Source organism: Aspergillus aculeatinus, assembly GCF_003184765.1.
Source record: "Aspergillus aculeatinus CBS 121060 unplaced genomic scaffold BO66scaffold_80, whole genome shotgun sequence".
NCBI lineage: Eukaryota > Fungi > Ascomycota > Eurotiomycetes > Eurotiales > Aspergillaceae > Aspergillus > Aspergillus aculeatinus.
This window is the reverse complement of record NW_020291549.1, coordinates 76010-90139: the sequence shown is the minus strand read 5'-3', so window position 1 is coordinate 90139 and position 14130 is coordinate 76010. Positions and strand designations below refer to the sequence as shown.

Genomic DNA, 14130 nt, shown 5'->3' with positions numbered 1-14130 from the left:
GAAATTAATATGCAATGGAAAATCATGATAGCCTTTTAGATTGCGGGGTTTCCCCAAGTCGAAATCTTTGGCATACGTGCTTTGTTCGTGGGGGAGTTGGGAAACGCGCATATTCGGAAGGTGTGCGGTGTTCGAGAGGTGCACAGGAGACCTACTCTAGATGTAGTGCTTTTGCCGTGCACAAATAAGGAACAGTGATACCTCACATATCATGGTAAATTTCTAAAAATCCCGAAAGATAAGTCCGCAGAGCTGGCTGGCTAATAACACTAACAGGGTACACGGAAACCGGAACTCGATGCCTACAATCCTCTATTCCGCGGCAGAGCACTGAGTTTCGAGCGAGGCGGAGGGCAGAAATGAGGCTATGTGTTTAATGGCCTCAACCTCTGGTCATATGACAGTACAGTACAACAAACACCCTTTCACTACTTCAGAAGCGACTCCAAGTCCGCCACCCTGGTGGCCTTATCATCGAGCTTCTTCTTCGTGGACGTCTCACGGAACGCCGCCAGCATTAGCTTGCGCTTCGTGTCCTGGATCGCCAGCACACGGTCCTCGATACTGTCCTCCATGACGAGCCGCCAGACCGTGGTCTCGCGCTTCTGGCCCAGCCGGTAGACACGGTCCACGGCCTGGTCTTCGATGGCGGGCGCCCACCAACTGTCGGCGAGGATGGCCTGGTTGGCGGCAACAAGGTTCAGACCGACGCTACAGACGCTCAGACTGGCGAGCAGGACGGTGCATTCGGGGTCGGTGGAGAAGCGGGATGTGGAGTTGTCGCGCGCGAGGGAGTTCATCTTGCCGTCGATACGCGCGAAGCCGATCCCGTGGCGTTGGAGGTGGGGCTCCACCAGATCTAGGAACGAGGTCCACTGGCTGAAGACCACGGTTTTGGTGTCGGCAGCCTGGCCCTTCGCGGTGAGGATCTTGACCAGGGCTTCGATCTTACTGCTGGGGTTGTCGGGGTCGGCGACGACGGTGTCCGTGCTTTCACCCATCTCCGCGGCGGGGGAGACGAGCGTTGTTGTGTCTTCGATGTCGGCGCGACACATGGGGCACTTGTGTTGGCGGTCGATCACTTCTTCGATGCACTTCCGGCAAAAGGCGTGAGCGCAGGTGGTGATCACGGGTTTTTCCTGCTGTATGGGGTCGAGACAGATGGGGCAGGAATCTTGACTTTCAATGCGAATTTGCAGGACGTCTTGAAGCGCTTTGATGTTCTCTGGGGTCAAGGGAACGACCTTGTTCTTCTCGAGGAACTCCGCTAGTTTGTCAATGCGGTTCTTGCAAAGCGCCCAGTGGTTGCAGACTTGTCGCAGACGGAGGATGACTTCGAGAAGGTGAGAATATGTGGCGCCGCCTTTGTCCTTCGATTTGAAATCTATGAGCATGCCTTGCGCCTCAGACCTGCGAATTGTTAGTGAGCCGGAGACAGTGGGAAAGAAAGCCCGGTGGTGAGACATACTGGAACATGTCATATTTCTCTTGCTCGTGCGGATGGAATTTGATACGTAGGACACGGGAAGTGAGCGGGGGAAGACGCAAATTCACGAAGTTCATGTCCTTCCGACGGCGCAAGCACAGTGTGCTCATCAGAGCTTGTAGTAGCAAACGAGCATTGGGATCTTCAGACATAAGAGGCCGAACGAGAACGCTGTTGAACACAGACATGTCCTCAAGGCCACCGGTGAGTCGGAGGAAGCGAACTTGGGAGTAAAGATCCTTGAGGGTATTCACGATAGGGGTTCCTGTAAGCGTCCAGCGCGAGTCTGCCCTCAGGTTACACGCCGCAATGGAACCTTTAGAGCGTGGATTGCGAATCGTATGTCCCTCGTCAAGGACTACACGACGCCATTGGAGCGAAAATAGCCCCTTCTTCGGAGGCGCTTTGGCGTTTGGGTTGTACTCCATAGCCAAAGCACCATAGCTTGTGATGACGATATCATACTGATCGAGGTTGGCGGCCTCCTTCTTTCCTTGACCATGGTAGACATGCACCTTAGGGGCTCGGTCGCTGTGAGTGTGATCCTGTGCTTGGTTCTTCCAATTGCTCATCACGCCCACTGGGGAGATGATCAAAGTGGCTTTAGAAGAGGCTGGAGTCTTGGGCTGGAAGTTTGCGAGGATCAAAGAGATGATCTGAATCGTCTTGCCAAGGCCCATGTCATCAGCCAGGATACCACCACTGGCCAGAGGCGGCGCCTGTGAGGTAGAGTAATTGGTAGCGATGTTGGTGAATTTGTTGCCATTCCTCTTCCACAATTGCACAACCTCCGCAGATCCAGCTGCAGGAAGTACCGGGTTCTCCTGAGCAATCATCCAAGCCAACCCCTGGCGCTGATATGGTAGAAGCTGTGTAGCTAGAGCATCTGGATTTTCGGCCATGGGCATCTTTTCTAAGTCAGCTTCTTTGATGCCAAAGTCTTCATTCACTTGACCGATATCGCGAGGGTTGAAGGTGCTGCTTTGTCCAATGAGCTCTTCAAGGCTTTCCTGGTTCTCAAGATCCAGGTCGCCTTCCCCGGAGTAGAGATTTGAGTAGCCCATATTACTTGAAAGCTGCCACTCCTCATCCTTTTTGCTCTTTGCCATGGCACGAGCCAGCTTGGCCGCTTGCTTCTCGGCCTTCTCACGCTCTTTCTGCCGTTTACTCTCCTCCCGCTCCCTTTGTCTGATGCCATTCAAAGGCAACCTGTCCGCTTCCATGCTGCATTTGAGAGCGTGTCTGAGCTCAGGATTACCCGTGCCATAGAGTCTCAGCACGACGGGACAGTCGTAAGCGCCAATGACACCTGTCAGCATGCCTTCAACTAGTAAAGACCGCTCATCCTATATGCGAGGTTTTAGCAGATCGCCAACGCCGGAGCTACACTCGCGTGTACCGCACTTTGAGCAGCGTACCAGATACTTTGCCAGCTTGGCTGCCATGGTTCTCGGAATGTGACCAATCTGGTTGCCCATCACGTTGTCAACTCGAATTGCGTTTCTATCGTACTGATTCGAAGGCTCTCGTTTGATGATCACATGCTCGCCAATGGTGGCATGCCCTCGGTAGTAGCGCACGCCCACAATCTTCGTGTTCAGGTCGCCGTAATGCAGCAACGAACCGGATGCCTCCACATCTTGACTGCTTTGAACCAGATCAGCAGCCTGGGCATCGTCGTCCTCTTCGTTTTCGGTGAAAGATTGCGATGCTTGGCCAAGAGGGACATAGGCTGTTTCCTCACCAAAGCGCTGCCCGAAGCTGGTACGCGCCGACTTGAAACGCGCATACGGGCTGCTGTCGGCGAAGTCAGTATAGTCGATGCCCCGCTTCTCCGGATGAAGGCCCATGATAGAAATCGGTACCTGGTCAAGCGCCGGAGAATTTCCCGTGGTCGATGTTTCGAAATCAGGTGCTGATGTTATACACTTCCTAGTAAGTTAGTGTAAGGGAATTGATCAATAACAGTAATGGGTCTCTCGCTTCGATGACGGGGAAAGACACGCGCCCATGTGACCAATAAACATGTGACATTGCCCCGGACTCCCGCCAGTTGCCGATTGAGAACATGATGTCAATCTATCAACAGATCCAGCACTCTGTCCTCTGTTACTGAGTGGAAGTGAACGGGGCAAAAACTCAATCATGAACTGGATAGATAAGAGTCACTCAAATCCGCAGATATGCCAAATCTGCATAACATTCCGCATATCGCTGACCTTCGTTTAGCAGCTTGTCTACTCCGCATAATGCACAGTTGGCAGGTGGTAAGGAGTGCAGCACGCAACAAAGGGGAGGGGTTATCATGCTTCGAAATGCATGGGAAATGCTCAGAAAAAAAAAACCAAATCAAAAGGGATCGAAGAGAAAAGACAGGGTCTGAATCATACCCCTTGCGTTGGCGAATCAATCATCGCCCACCTCGTAATTCGGTGACGAACTATTGAGGGATCCGCCTTTTTTTCAGTCCCTTTGCCCCCGAGAGTCGATCCCACCACTTACCTCCGAATTTGCTGTCCCATAGCATTATTTGACCATGGATACATAGTATAACCTTTTCCCTATACACCTGGATTTCTATCTCTAGGATATATACAGTACATACTCTGGTACAGCACCTTGTGGGGTTCAGCAGGTTCAGCAGTCCCACCACTCCACCGCTTCGTGTTCAGGCATGAATTTGAGGCAGTGTCGATTATCGGATTACTAAACAGCTTCAACTGCCAGTCGAATTGAATCAACAATCTAGTCTCACTTTCTCAGGACATCTTTTGCGCTGCATATATATAACTATAGGGTACATCTTCTCTCGTGGTTGTCGTTTCTGATCGACTTGCGATCCTCCTATGGCCGCCACCCCTCCCATTCCTTTCTACCGCCAACTCGTCGAAGACTACCATAGTCAGTACGAATCGCTCATCCAGAATGGCGAGGCAAAGCCGGTTTTCTTCTGGCAACTGATTGCCCTTCTCTTGCTTCCTGTCCCGGCGCTCCTGGTTCCGCGGCGCAAGGGCGGCCGCTATGTGCAGCGTTTCGTTCTGGCTTGCATTTTCGGCACTGTCATCCACTTTCTGCGCCACCGACGCATGCTCCTTGGGGGCTACGGGTATATGGGCGGCTTGCTGCCAGCATGGTGGCTCATTTGGTGCGCCGTCTGGCTGGCGTACAGAAACGCCGAGCGCGAATGTCAACGGATCGTCAGGACGACGGTTTCCGCCACGCAGAGGGACAGGACGAACGCCACAGAGCACGCGCACCAGCAATCTGTCGAAAGGCTCGCATGGCAGCCTTATCCACAGGCACTGTCGCAGCGCCTGAGTTGGGTCCTAAGCTTGTTATTCGGCATGCGGGGACCTGAGTGGAACTGGCGCATCTCGTCGCTCGGCCCCTTGCCCTCCTCAGTCCACGCACAGCTGAAAGCCAAAGATCCGTCCTTCCGTGCGGACGAGATAAGGCAAGCAGAGGAGGAGCAGGCGGATACTGCTGCCATCCGGGCCCGTGTGCGCTCCGCCCTGATGCTCTGCATCCGATCCTATCTCACCCTGGATCTGATCAAGCTGCTCATGATCCGCGACACGTACTTCATGTACAACGGGAACATGGCCCTGGCGCCGCCCTACCCGTTCACCTCCCTCGCCGCCGTCCCCGGCCTGGTCCGGTTCTACCGTCTGGCGGTGACGGGCTTCGGCATCCACGCTGCGTTGGCCTTCGTGACCTCCTTCAACCCCCTCATCTTCGGGGGCCTGGCCCTCGCCTTCCCCCACGCGGCCCGCGCCGTGACCCCCGTGCCCCTCGACGCCGCCTGGCTGTACGGCGACACCTTCGGCCCCTTCCTCCCCTCCATCCTCGATCACGGCCTCATCGGCTGCTGGAGCAAATGGTGGCACCAGCTCTTCCGCGTCGGCTTCACCTCCACCGGCCGCTGGCTCATCTCCCGCCTCCCCCTCCCCGCGCACACCGCTTCCCGGCCCGCCGTCCGCCAGCTGGTCTACACCTTCGTCGCCTTCGGCCTCAGCGGCCTAGTCCACTCATGCGGCAGCTATGCGCAGATCGTCGAGACGAGCCCCGCCCGCGGCCCGTTCCGCTTCTTCATCCTCCAGGCCGTGGGGTTCATCGTGCAGGGCGTCGGCGCCCACGTCCTCGTTCCGCGGCTGCTGGGCGCGAACAAGCGAACCCTCCTGCCCCGGGGGTTGCGACGCGCCGCGAATTTGGTCTTCGCGGTCGGGTGGTTGTACCTCACGGCGCCGGCTATTGCGGATGATTTCGCGAGAGGTGGGTTGTGGTTGACGGAGCCGTTGCCTGTGAGTCCGCTGCGCGGGCTGGGGATTGGGGTGAGAGAGGAAGATCGGGGGTGGTGGTGTTGGTCTTCCCCTTGGTTTCGGTATTGGGATGATGGGACGTATTGGGGCCGAGGGGTGCGGGTGGTGTGATTTCCAGATATGGGATCAACTTTGGCTAGCTGTTTGGCGTACATGATAGTTCTAGATAGATGACATAGATTTAGATCGATTGAAGACCGAGAACCGAGAACACAAGAATTTGGCTCGTTTATTCGGGCTTCTCGTTTTGTCATATTCTCCTTACTCGGTTATAAATACTCTGACAAAAATACGCGATTCAAGTCCGTGCGAGTACGGCCACCAGACTGAATCGAAAACAGAATGCTTTTTGGTATCTCTCGAGTGTGCAGTGACCTATCCTAAACCGACCAACTAATATTGCTACTTCCTTCGTTTACTCATCCTCCTCGTCATCCGTATCCGGATCGATGTTCAGGGTGGGCATTTCATCGTCACTGTCATCATCACCCGCTGTCTCGGCTGCGGCCACAACGGCACGCGGCTGAGGCGCCGAGGCCGAGGCCGGAGCCGAAGGTCCCGTCATCGAAATAACAGGCTTGGGAGCAGCGGTTGCTGTGATGGAAGAAGCGGGAACAGAGATAGCAGCCGTACCCGTGAATGTAGCAGGCGAAGCGGCACCCAGCGAAGGTTGAGCAGGGACCTTGGTTTCTTGAGACTCAACTCGGACCTTTTTGCTCTGCGCGCCCTCCGTCGCGATGGACGGTGCAGGACTCTGCACCTCCGGTTCCTGCGCATAACTCCTCTTGTTTAGGGAGGGGCTGGAAGATGAAGGGGTCATTTCAACGTCCATCATATCCTGGTGAAGACTAGGGGTGGCAGAGGGCTTGAGGAAGCCGCTCGTTTCGGTGGGTGCTTGGGGCGCGAGCACAGCGTCCGTCTCTTCTTCTTCATCGTCATCATCATCGGCTACGCTATAGCCATTGGCGCCGGGGCCGTTCATCAAGACGGGCATACGCGGGCGAATGAGAGCCTCCACTTCCATCTCGGTGGGATAGCTGCGCGCCAGGAAAGGCATGATGCTTGTGCCTACGCCACGGCCTTGCATGTTAGCAAAGGGGTTGAGAGCACTAGCCAACATCGCGTTCTTGTCGGAGGTCATGATGATGGTTCGGTCGATCTCCGCGCGCAGGGCTGGGGTGATGAGCTCGGTCGAGGTGTGCGACAGGACAGCCACGAGAAGCTCAGATGAGGCCTGTTTGAGGTTTGTAAATGTGGGAGAGCTGCTCAGCTGACGCCCGGGCTTCAATCCAGGGTTCAAGAAGGAGTCCGCGTTCACGGTAGCCTGACTGGACTTCGACTTCGACTTGGGGTCAGGCTTCTCCGTAGCCGCAGTCTGGGTGCTCAGAGGGGGCAACAGGTCGTGGCAGCAGGTACGAAGCACCGCTGTCAAAGAAGAGACACCTTGTTTGGTCATGCATGGACCCATGTGGGGTAGCAAGACGCGCAGCAGGTCATAGACGGCCGTGCGGACTTCCCGACTGAACTTTTCAGCACGAAACACCCAAAGAGCTTGCTCCAAAATGGTCTGTGCCACAGGGATGACAGCCGTCCCAAATGATTTGACAAGATCAACGAGTAGCCTGAGACAAGCGGCATGAATGCGAGGCAGCTCCGTAAGCAGGTGCTCTCTTTCAGCTCGGCCGATCTGCTGGTTGGCTTGGATCTCGCCGTCAGACGGGTACGTCACCATATTCAAGCGTGCGCAAAGATCCAAGATCGAACCCAGGGGAATGATCACAGTGGATGCTGTAGCGGTGTCCAGGAACTTGGAAAGCATGCGCAAAAGCACGAGGAGCCGATTGACACCGGCAGGCAGGCCCTGCCAGCTACCCAAGCCCAATGCGTCAGGCCCATTTCCTACCTCCTGGCTATAGTTCTGCGGCATGGATAGTTGGCGCAACGCTGGGTCGACCGACTCCCACTGTTCCACGACTGCTCTCAAGACGTAAGAGGACGTTGCATGAATAGAGGCAATTGTCATCCGGCAGGCGTTCTTCCATTCTTCGCCGGAAGTGTTCTTCGGGGCGCAGTTATGCAGAGAGACGAACAGCTGCTGCGCAATTTCCAAAATTGGCTCGGGATACGTGGGCTCAGTCGAGCCAATGATGGCCTGGAGGACACTGTGAATCTGCGCCGTGAAGGGTCGGAAAATTGTCGGGTGCCTTGCAATCAGCTCCGCGAATGAATTGAGAACAATGTCCACGAAAGGGGTATTAGGCTTCAGCTTCCGAGTAGGCTCAGAGGATGGCTTGATAGAAATTAGATTCAAGGCCGCAGTGATAAATCCAGGAAGAGACGGCGTTGTGATCTCGCGGACGAGGGTCGGGTATTGGTAGGTCAGGTGGAAGATCCTTGTCAAGGTGATGATGGCCATTTTCTTCGTGGAAACAGGATCGGGTTTCTTGAAGAAGACAAAAGCAATGCAATTAGTGACCACAATAGCATAGATTCGGGGAGAGGGCTTCTTACGTTCAAGATCCCGATAAGACTGCGGACGAACGGTTCGCATCCACGAAGAACCTCCCATTGACCGGCTTCCACCAACGCCTTGACAAGAACCACCGCTGTCCAGCGTCCTTCAATGCTTCGATCCTGCAGCAGACTGGCCAGTCGGGTCATAAGCTTATGCACCTGGACCGCATTGTCCGAGTCCGACTTGGACTTCTGGCTCTGCGGAGTAGACAAGAGCTCCCCGCAATTACTTAGTGAAGCTGCGAGACATGAGGCGAGCGGAGGCAACTGCTTGACGGGGATATTGGTCAGGCGGTGGTTGACCGCATGAAGTGACATTGCCATATAAGCCATAGTGAGCGACAGCGACCGACCCTTGCAGCACAAAGCGAACAAGAAGCAATTGAAGTGCGAAGGTCGCAAAGTTGAGAAGATTAGGTTTGTGTTTCTGTTCTCCAAATTGAGTCTAGGAAATTTTTTGGTGAAGCTCCGCCTGGACCGCGGAACGGTAAAAAAAAAAAACACAATACACAGTACTCCGTACAGTGTACATCAATATTACTGGGAGCGGGTCTCCTTTCCCCTAATCGGCCGGCGGGTTGATGATCGCTGGCGTCAGTTCAATCTTGATTCCGCTCCACCAAGTTACCACCACCTTTAACTAAACTGCTGCCTCCGAGGGGGCATTCCATTCATTCTTTATTATTTGCATTGTTATGAGCCTGTCTGTCTGCCTGCCTGCCTGCCTGCCTGTCTTTTCCCTGTCTCTCTCTCCCCTCCATTCTTGCTATCTTTCCCCTCTCCATCCGTGTCCCACCTAGCTTGATCATGACGGTATGCAGCGACGAACACACCCGCTTCAGGCACTCCCCCTCACTCCCCCTCAAAACAGACACTTTACTGATTACTTGTCTCCTTACGGTAGGGTCGAGAATCCGATAAGGGGCATCGCTACATCTCTGCCCTGGAAAATGCGCGCTGCCAGGACAAATGGGATGAGGTTCCTGAATTGATCCGGAAGGTGACCAAGCATGCTCCGCAAAAGACATGTAATGCCAACTTGCCCTTCGCACCATGATTATCACTAGCCGGAAGATAAGTTGACGAGTATCACTCTCTCAGGTCTTCTGGAGGTTGCCAGCGCAGAATACCAAATCGCATCGCATATCCAGACAGAAGCATCAACTCCCCGATCGACCTCCACCTCTTCCAGCCTCCATGAATTAGTCCCGTCCCTGCTATCTACCGTCAATCGAGCAGAAGGACCTAAACAGGAGGTGTTTCAAGCACAAGTTTGCCTGGGTTGGGTACACTGGACACTGAATGAACCAAGCTTAGCAACATCTCGGTTTCCGGACAATTTCACTGAAACAATCCATGACCTCGAAAGTGCGGGGGAAGAGCTCTCCCCGTGGACGCAGGCCTGCCTTGTGAAAGCATGCTATCTGAAAGGTGAGTTCATTCACTGCGGATAGATTCAAATACTGTCGTGCAATGCGCTAATACATGCATAGCTGCCTCGCAACGCATGGTGTCGGACGCCGGTGATGCCCTAGAAACTCTCGAATCGGTCACACCATGGCTGAACAACCACCTGCAGGGTTCCACATTGAGCAATCCTCAATTTCTGTACTGGTCGGAGAAGCTATTGGCTGAAGGCGCCTCCATCACCGCGGAGGATGCTCTGCGCGACATTGTCGCTACCGATGCACAAACCGTGACGACCGCGCTGGGATTTCTCCGACTGTGGGCTTCTCATCCTAATAGCAAGCAAGCGACTGCTTCTCAGACAGTGCATACGAACAATTCTACTGAAGCAGTACTCCGGTCATCACTTTGGAAGTCGTATTACCAGCTCCTGACGGCGATCCTGCGACATGGAGTGCCATATAGCCCTTCCACCAACGGACCTGAACGCCCACAATTGGCTAGCGAAATCCGACGCGTAGAAGCTGTCTACGAGGCGAATCTTCTTCGTGAGACGAAGTTCCCTTCCGCCAATTCCAGCAACCCGCAGGTTGAAGAATGGGTTGAAGAAGTGATCTCCAACTGGCAGGTGCTTGGTGGGCCCGACTGGACGGATGAAGAGCTCGGGGAGGGAGGCCAAAATGCTGTCGGCAGAAACGTCCTCGATGTATGTTTTCACCATGGAACCAGGGGCGACAGGGCTACAAAGCAAACGAGCAAGCATGCTAACTCTGTCGTAACAGATCCTTTATCGTGCTGCGACCAAGACGTATCATTCGCACTTGATTCTTCGACGTCTATTTCATGTTCATTGTGCCTTGGGTGACTCTGTTCTTGCTATCAAAGCGCTTGACTCCTACATAGAAATTGTGACTAGTGCTAAAGAAAGGGCCGAGAAAGGGGCGGAGTCCGGAGAGCTGGAGAATGATGGTAACCTGCTTCGCACCATCGCGGAGGGTGTGATCATGCTGTGCTGCTTCGGCTCCGACAAAGAAGCCGAAAAAGCAAGAGACCTAACAAAGTTACTGAAGAAGTTTGTCGCAAAGCATGTCCAAGAAAACAAAGACCAGGAGAACGGTGCCATCGTTATCATGCAACAAACGAATTCAGCTAGCTCCCAGGTGGTTTCTCCGCTGGATCTTGCCGCAGCTTATAGAGGTATTGGCATAGGACTAGCCAACTGGGCTTACTGGACGCCCTTTACTGAGGACCGCGACGATATTCGCGCGGAGGCAATTGATTACCTTGACAAAAGTTTGGCACCGGAGCTTGAAGACGAATTCAATCGGTCCTCGCTTTACACTCTAGCTCTGTTGTTGGCCGAAGACAGGGACATCGATAGTGCTGTTGAGTATGTCCGGTCGGCCTTGACATCAGATCCACAGCCACGAGCCGGATCGGCTGACTTTACTCGCGAACGGGAACTTGTTCCCCTTTGGCATCTACTCGCTCTGCTTCTTAGTGCGAAGGAAGATTTTGACATTGCCGAGCGCTCCTGTGAAGCCGCTTTTGAGCAGTTCCCTGCTACAATTACCTCCTTGGCTCACAGCGACAGACGGCCACAGAAGAATAATCATAACTTCCAGGAGCAGGCAGTCACTGGGTTGACCCATGCTCTAATAGATCAATTGCGCGACAGGGAGAAGGAACGCATCATTGAGACTCGCATGACTCAGCTCGCGTTCGTTGAGCTCCTCGAGGGGCCCGAGAACGCTTTGAACCACAGCGAACAGCTTCTCAGCCTTTTTGCCACCTTATTCGGATCGTTGAGCCTTGAAACGGAGACAAAACCTAGTAATGCACCGGCTGACCATCTTGCACCACCTAAGAGCTCTTCTGGGACAGTGAAGAGTCTCCGGGGAAGTATCTTTGGACGGCACCGTGGACATCGTGCGAGAGGAGAAACTGCTCCTGAATTAAAAGCCGATGGCCATGCACCCCCTCACCTTGATCGCGGTGATGCGGCACCCGCCATACAAGTCACTAACGATGCTTCTGCCGCAAAGCAAGCCGTTGCAGGGTCTGGATCTCGGAAACTGCGATCTAGGAGCAATACCCTCCAGAAACCGGATGGCGTGCAAGACCAGGATCACATTCAAGTGATCGGCAGGAACGCAGCTCAGGCTGGTCCTGATGCCGCGCCCCAGCCGGCCTCTCCAGATATGGTTCGAATGGCAGTCACTGATACAGCTGCTCAACCGTCAACCGCCCGACAGCCGCTGGGGTCCATACCTCATAACATTAAGCACAATCAACAACCCCCTCCAATTGGACACCCCAATCAGCCGCCTGTACAAGACACTCGACTACCTCTATCCTATGCATTTGACTCACCCACCAGAGCTGTGACCAAGGTCCCACCAGTTCAATCCCAGAAGCACGCTCTCTCTATACTTGTCAACATCTGGCTACTTATTGCTGGACTCTATCGTCGCGCGTCATCGTTTGACGACGCACACGAAGCATGCGAAGAAGCATCCAAGCACATCACGCACTTCGAGAGCCTTGTGGCTTCTCAGGAATCATCCGCACGGGCGTTCCGTGAACGGGGATGGGGCTGTCCCAAGAGTTGCGAGGACCTCTGGGCCGACCTTTACGCGGAGCGGGGCCTTCTGTCAAACGCACAGGAGCGTCCACATGAAGCCATGGAACACTTTGAGAAGGCTCTTCGACACGAACTGAATCATCCGAAAGCCACGATCGGCCTATCCAACCTACTTCTCGACATCTTCGATCGAAAAATCCCTCTGGAGCCTCCAAGACCAGGCATTGAACTCGATCCCTCCATGTTTCCTCTGTCCGCCCCTCTCAGCGAGCCCAGAAAGCAATCAAACCATGCTGGGGCAACTCTTCCCACGGATGCAAAGGCAGGGTCCGCTGAGGCTGACAAGGAGGAAGAGCCTCAACTTCTCAACCGCATCGCAGCGCGGGAGCGAGCTTTTGGCCTGCTATCCGGGTTGACAAAATTAGGCAGCTCTTGGGACAACAGCGAAGCTTGGTATGCACTCTCTCGGGCATATGAAGCAGGGGGGCAGATTGAAAAACTGAAAGAGGTGCTCTGGTGGTGCATCGAATTAGAAGATCGCCGTCCCATTCGACACTGGTCCAGCGTCGGCTCTGGTATATATGTACTTTGAAAATGTGTATCTAGGTCTACGGCAGGCGCCAATTTTTCCTTTTCCTTTGCTGGTTCGCTTAATATGATACCTCGGTGATCTTGGTGTATAGACGAGAACAACTATATAGAGCTTGCAAGTGGAAGAGACATAGACTAACTGGGGAAACGGTTAATAGTTTTGAAGTGGAAAACAAGACATCTTTATGTACACATCAAGTCCAAGGCATGGAACAATAGAGCTAGGTGATCGGTAGATCTACCGGGGAGCCGCAACGGGGGTCCAAGCAGAGTACTTAGGGCGGGTACTGAAATCATCGGATTAGTACACCGGTTCATTCACGCAGATTACAGCCGGAGTTAACTCACGTCGAGTAGGTCTTGAAAGCAGCGCGGCTCAGGGTCAGGGTGGGTCTGTGTTCAGGCAGCTCCCAAGCGCGGACGCCAGTCTGCAGGGCCCTGTCTACTGTAGGGGGGACATCGACCATGTAGGAGATCCAAGCGTGCCTGAAATCGGAGTCAGAAATGAGGTCGCGCCGCTGCGGTCTCGAGTCGAGAAATGCCAGATACTCACCATCCGGGCTCGATCTGAGAGGGGTCGTATTCGTGCTCCTTGTAATCCACCCAGCGCGTGCGGACTAGACGACCGTCAACAAAAGCTTTTCGACAGGATCAGCTTCCGACTTCACTCACGAGGAAGCTCCTCCTCCATGTTCTCGTAGAACTTGTTTCCGTAACGATCAGTGCCAATCAAGGTACCGGCCTTGGTATCACCTGCAGGGGCCATTGCGTCAGACATTTATTTCTTGCGGCTGTATTCCTTCCTCAGCGCGGCTAACTTACCGATGTACTATTTTCGTCGGAGAAATCAAACACAGCGTCAGTGCCTTGTCCATCCTAATGCATCATCTCCGGCTCTCCGAGGGGTACATACGTTCATCTGGTGGCCATATTCCTGTGCGAAGATGCAAGTTAGCAAGGAGGTCCTATGAAGCGATTGTGGGCAGCTCGAATCTCACCTTGAAGCCAATGCGCCGCAAGTTGCGCAGCGTACGAAGAATAGTCGACATTTTGAATAGATGTGTAGGGAGTCGTCAAGCGCCAATGGACTGAACCAAAGCAAGCAGGTGGTTTCGTCGGCGTCGTCGTCGACTCCGTCTTCTTGCATCGCCGGCGGGAGTTGCCCGCCCGCCCGATCCGGTTTAGCTTAACTGGTGGGTGTTTGCGGAGTTTGCACACCCCGTTGCTGT

At 54.1% G+C, this 14130-nt stretch overlaps 5 protein-coding genes across 5 annotated transcripts; 2 read left to right on the top strand and 3 right to left on the bottom strand.

Moving 5' to 3' along the window:
- Positions 1-201: 201 nt before the first annotated feature.
- BO66DRAFT_396190 (DEAD/DEAH box helicase) lies at positions 202-3426 on the bottom strand. Its single transcript, XM_025648413.1, has 3 exons — positions 2905-3426; positions 1469-2832; positions 202-1410 (listed from the first exon to the last, which is right to left on the bottom strand). Exons 1-3 carry the CDS (start codon positions 3334-3336, stop codon positions 429-431), a joined length of 2778 nt encoding a protein of 925 aa, XP_025498262.1. The 5' UTR covers positions 3337-3426; the 3' UTR covers positions 202-428.
- A 706-nt stretch (positions 3427-4132) lies between these two features.
- Positions 4133-6068, top strand: BO66DRAFT_241226 (wax synthase family protein). The gene has a single exon (XM_025642862.1). It carries the CDS (start codon positions 4333-4335, stop codon positions 5914-5916), a length of 1584 nt encoding a protein of 527 aa, XP_025498261.1. The 5' UTR covers positions 4133-4332; the 3' UTR covers positions 5917-6068.
- Positions 6069-6163: 95 nt separating this feature from the next.
- On the bottom strand, positions 6164-8743 carry BO66DRAFT_475797 (uncharacterized protein). The gene is made up of 2 exons (XM_025653276.1): positions 8317-8743; positions 6164-8248 (listed from the first exon to the last, which is right to left on the bottom strand). The coding sequence occupies exons 1-2, from the start codon at positions 8650-8652 to the stop codon at positions 6221-6223; spliced, it is 2364 nt and encodes a 787-aa protein (XP_025498260.1). The 5' UTR covers positions 8653-8743; the 3' UTR covers positions 6164-6220.
- Positions 8744-9043: 300 nt separating this feature from the next.
- On the top strand, positions 9044-13218 carry BO66DRAFT_241216 (putative filamentation protein (Rhf1)). The gene is made up of 5 exons (XM_025642861.1): positions 9044-9132; positions 9224-9347; positions 9421-9750; positions 9813-10432; positions 10509-13218. The coding sequence occupies exons 1-5, from the start codon at positions 9127-9129 to the stop codon at positions 12900-12902; spliced, it is 3474 nt and encodes a 1157-aa protein (XP_025498259.1). The 5' UTR covers positions 9044-9126; the 3' UTR covers positions 12903-13218.
- On the bottom strand, positions 13037-14017 carry BO66DRAFT_361028 (complex I NDUFA12 subunit family protein). The gene is made up of 7 exons (XM_025645024.1): positions 13900-14017; positions 13815-13835; positions 13724-13730; positions 13574-13654; positions 13455-13518; positions 13250-13387; positions 13037-13188 (listed from the first exon to the last, which is right to left on the bottom strand). Exons 1-7 carry the CDS (start codon positions 13948-13950, stop codon positions 13140-13142), a joined length of 411 nt encoding a protein of 136 aa, XP_025498258.1. The 5' UTR covers positions 13951-14017; the 3' UTR covers positions 13037-13139.
- Between the last annotated feature and the right edge of the window lie 113 nt (positions 14018-14130).

What these genes read in the sequence shown, in the direction of transcription:
- BO66DRAFT_241216 (XM_025642861.1), top strand. An exon ending in GAAAGCATGCTATCTGAAAG is followed by an intron (nt 9,751 to 9,812) that starts GTGAGTTCATTC and finishes ATACATGCATAG; the next exon opens with CTGCCTCGCAACGCATGGTG. An exon ending in TCGGCAGAAACGTCCTCGAT is followed by an intron (nt 10,433 to 10,508) that starts GTATGTTTTCAC and finishes CTGTCGTAACAG; the next exon opens with ATCCTTTATCGTGCTGCGAC.
- BO66DRAFT_361028 (XM_025645024.1), bottom strand. Translation starts at nt 13,950, where the DNA reads ATGTCGACTATTCTTCGTACGCTGCGCAACTTGCGGCGCATTGGCTTC. An exon ending in TCTCAGATCGAGCCCGGATG is followed by an intron (nt 13,388 to 13,454) that starts GTGAGTATCTGG and finishes CTCCGATTTCAG; the next exon opens with GCACGCTTGGATCTCCTACA. An exon ending in GCTTTCAAGACCTACTCGAC is followed by an intron (nt 13,189 to 13,249) that starts GTGAGTTAACTC and finishes CGATGATTTCAG; the next exon opens with TACCCGCCCTAAGTACTCTG.
- BO66DRAFT_396190 (XM_025648413.1), bottom strand. Translation starts at nt 3,336, where the DNA reads ATGGGCCTTCATCCGGAGAAGCGGGGCATCGACTATACTGACTTCGCC. An exon ending in CCAAGCTGGCAAAGTATCTG is followed by an intron (nt 2,833 to 2,904) that starts GTACGCTGCTCA and finishes CCTCGCATATAG; the next exon opens with GATGAGCGGTCTTTACTAGT. An exon ending in GAGAAATATGACATGTTCCA is followed by an intron (nt 1,411 to 1,468) that starts GTATGTCTCACC and finishes AACAATTCGCAG; the next exon opens with GTCTGAGGCGCAAGGCATGC.
- BO66DRAFT_475797 (XM_025653276.1), bottom strand. Translation starts at nt 8,652, where the DNA reads ATGGCTTATATGGCAATGTCACTTCATGCGGTCAACCACCGCCTGACC. An exon ending in GTCTTATCGGGATCTTGAAC is followed by an intron (nt 8,249 to 8,316) that starts GTAAGAAGCCCT and finishes GTCTTCTTCAAG; the next exon opens with AAACCCGATCCTGTTTCCAC.
- BO66DRAFT_241226 (XM_025642862.1), top strand. Translation starts at nt 4,333, where the DNA reads ATGGCCGCCACCCCTCCCATTCCTTTCTACCGCCAACTCGTCGAAGAC.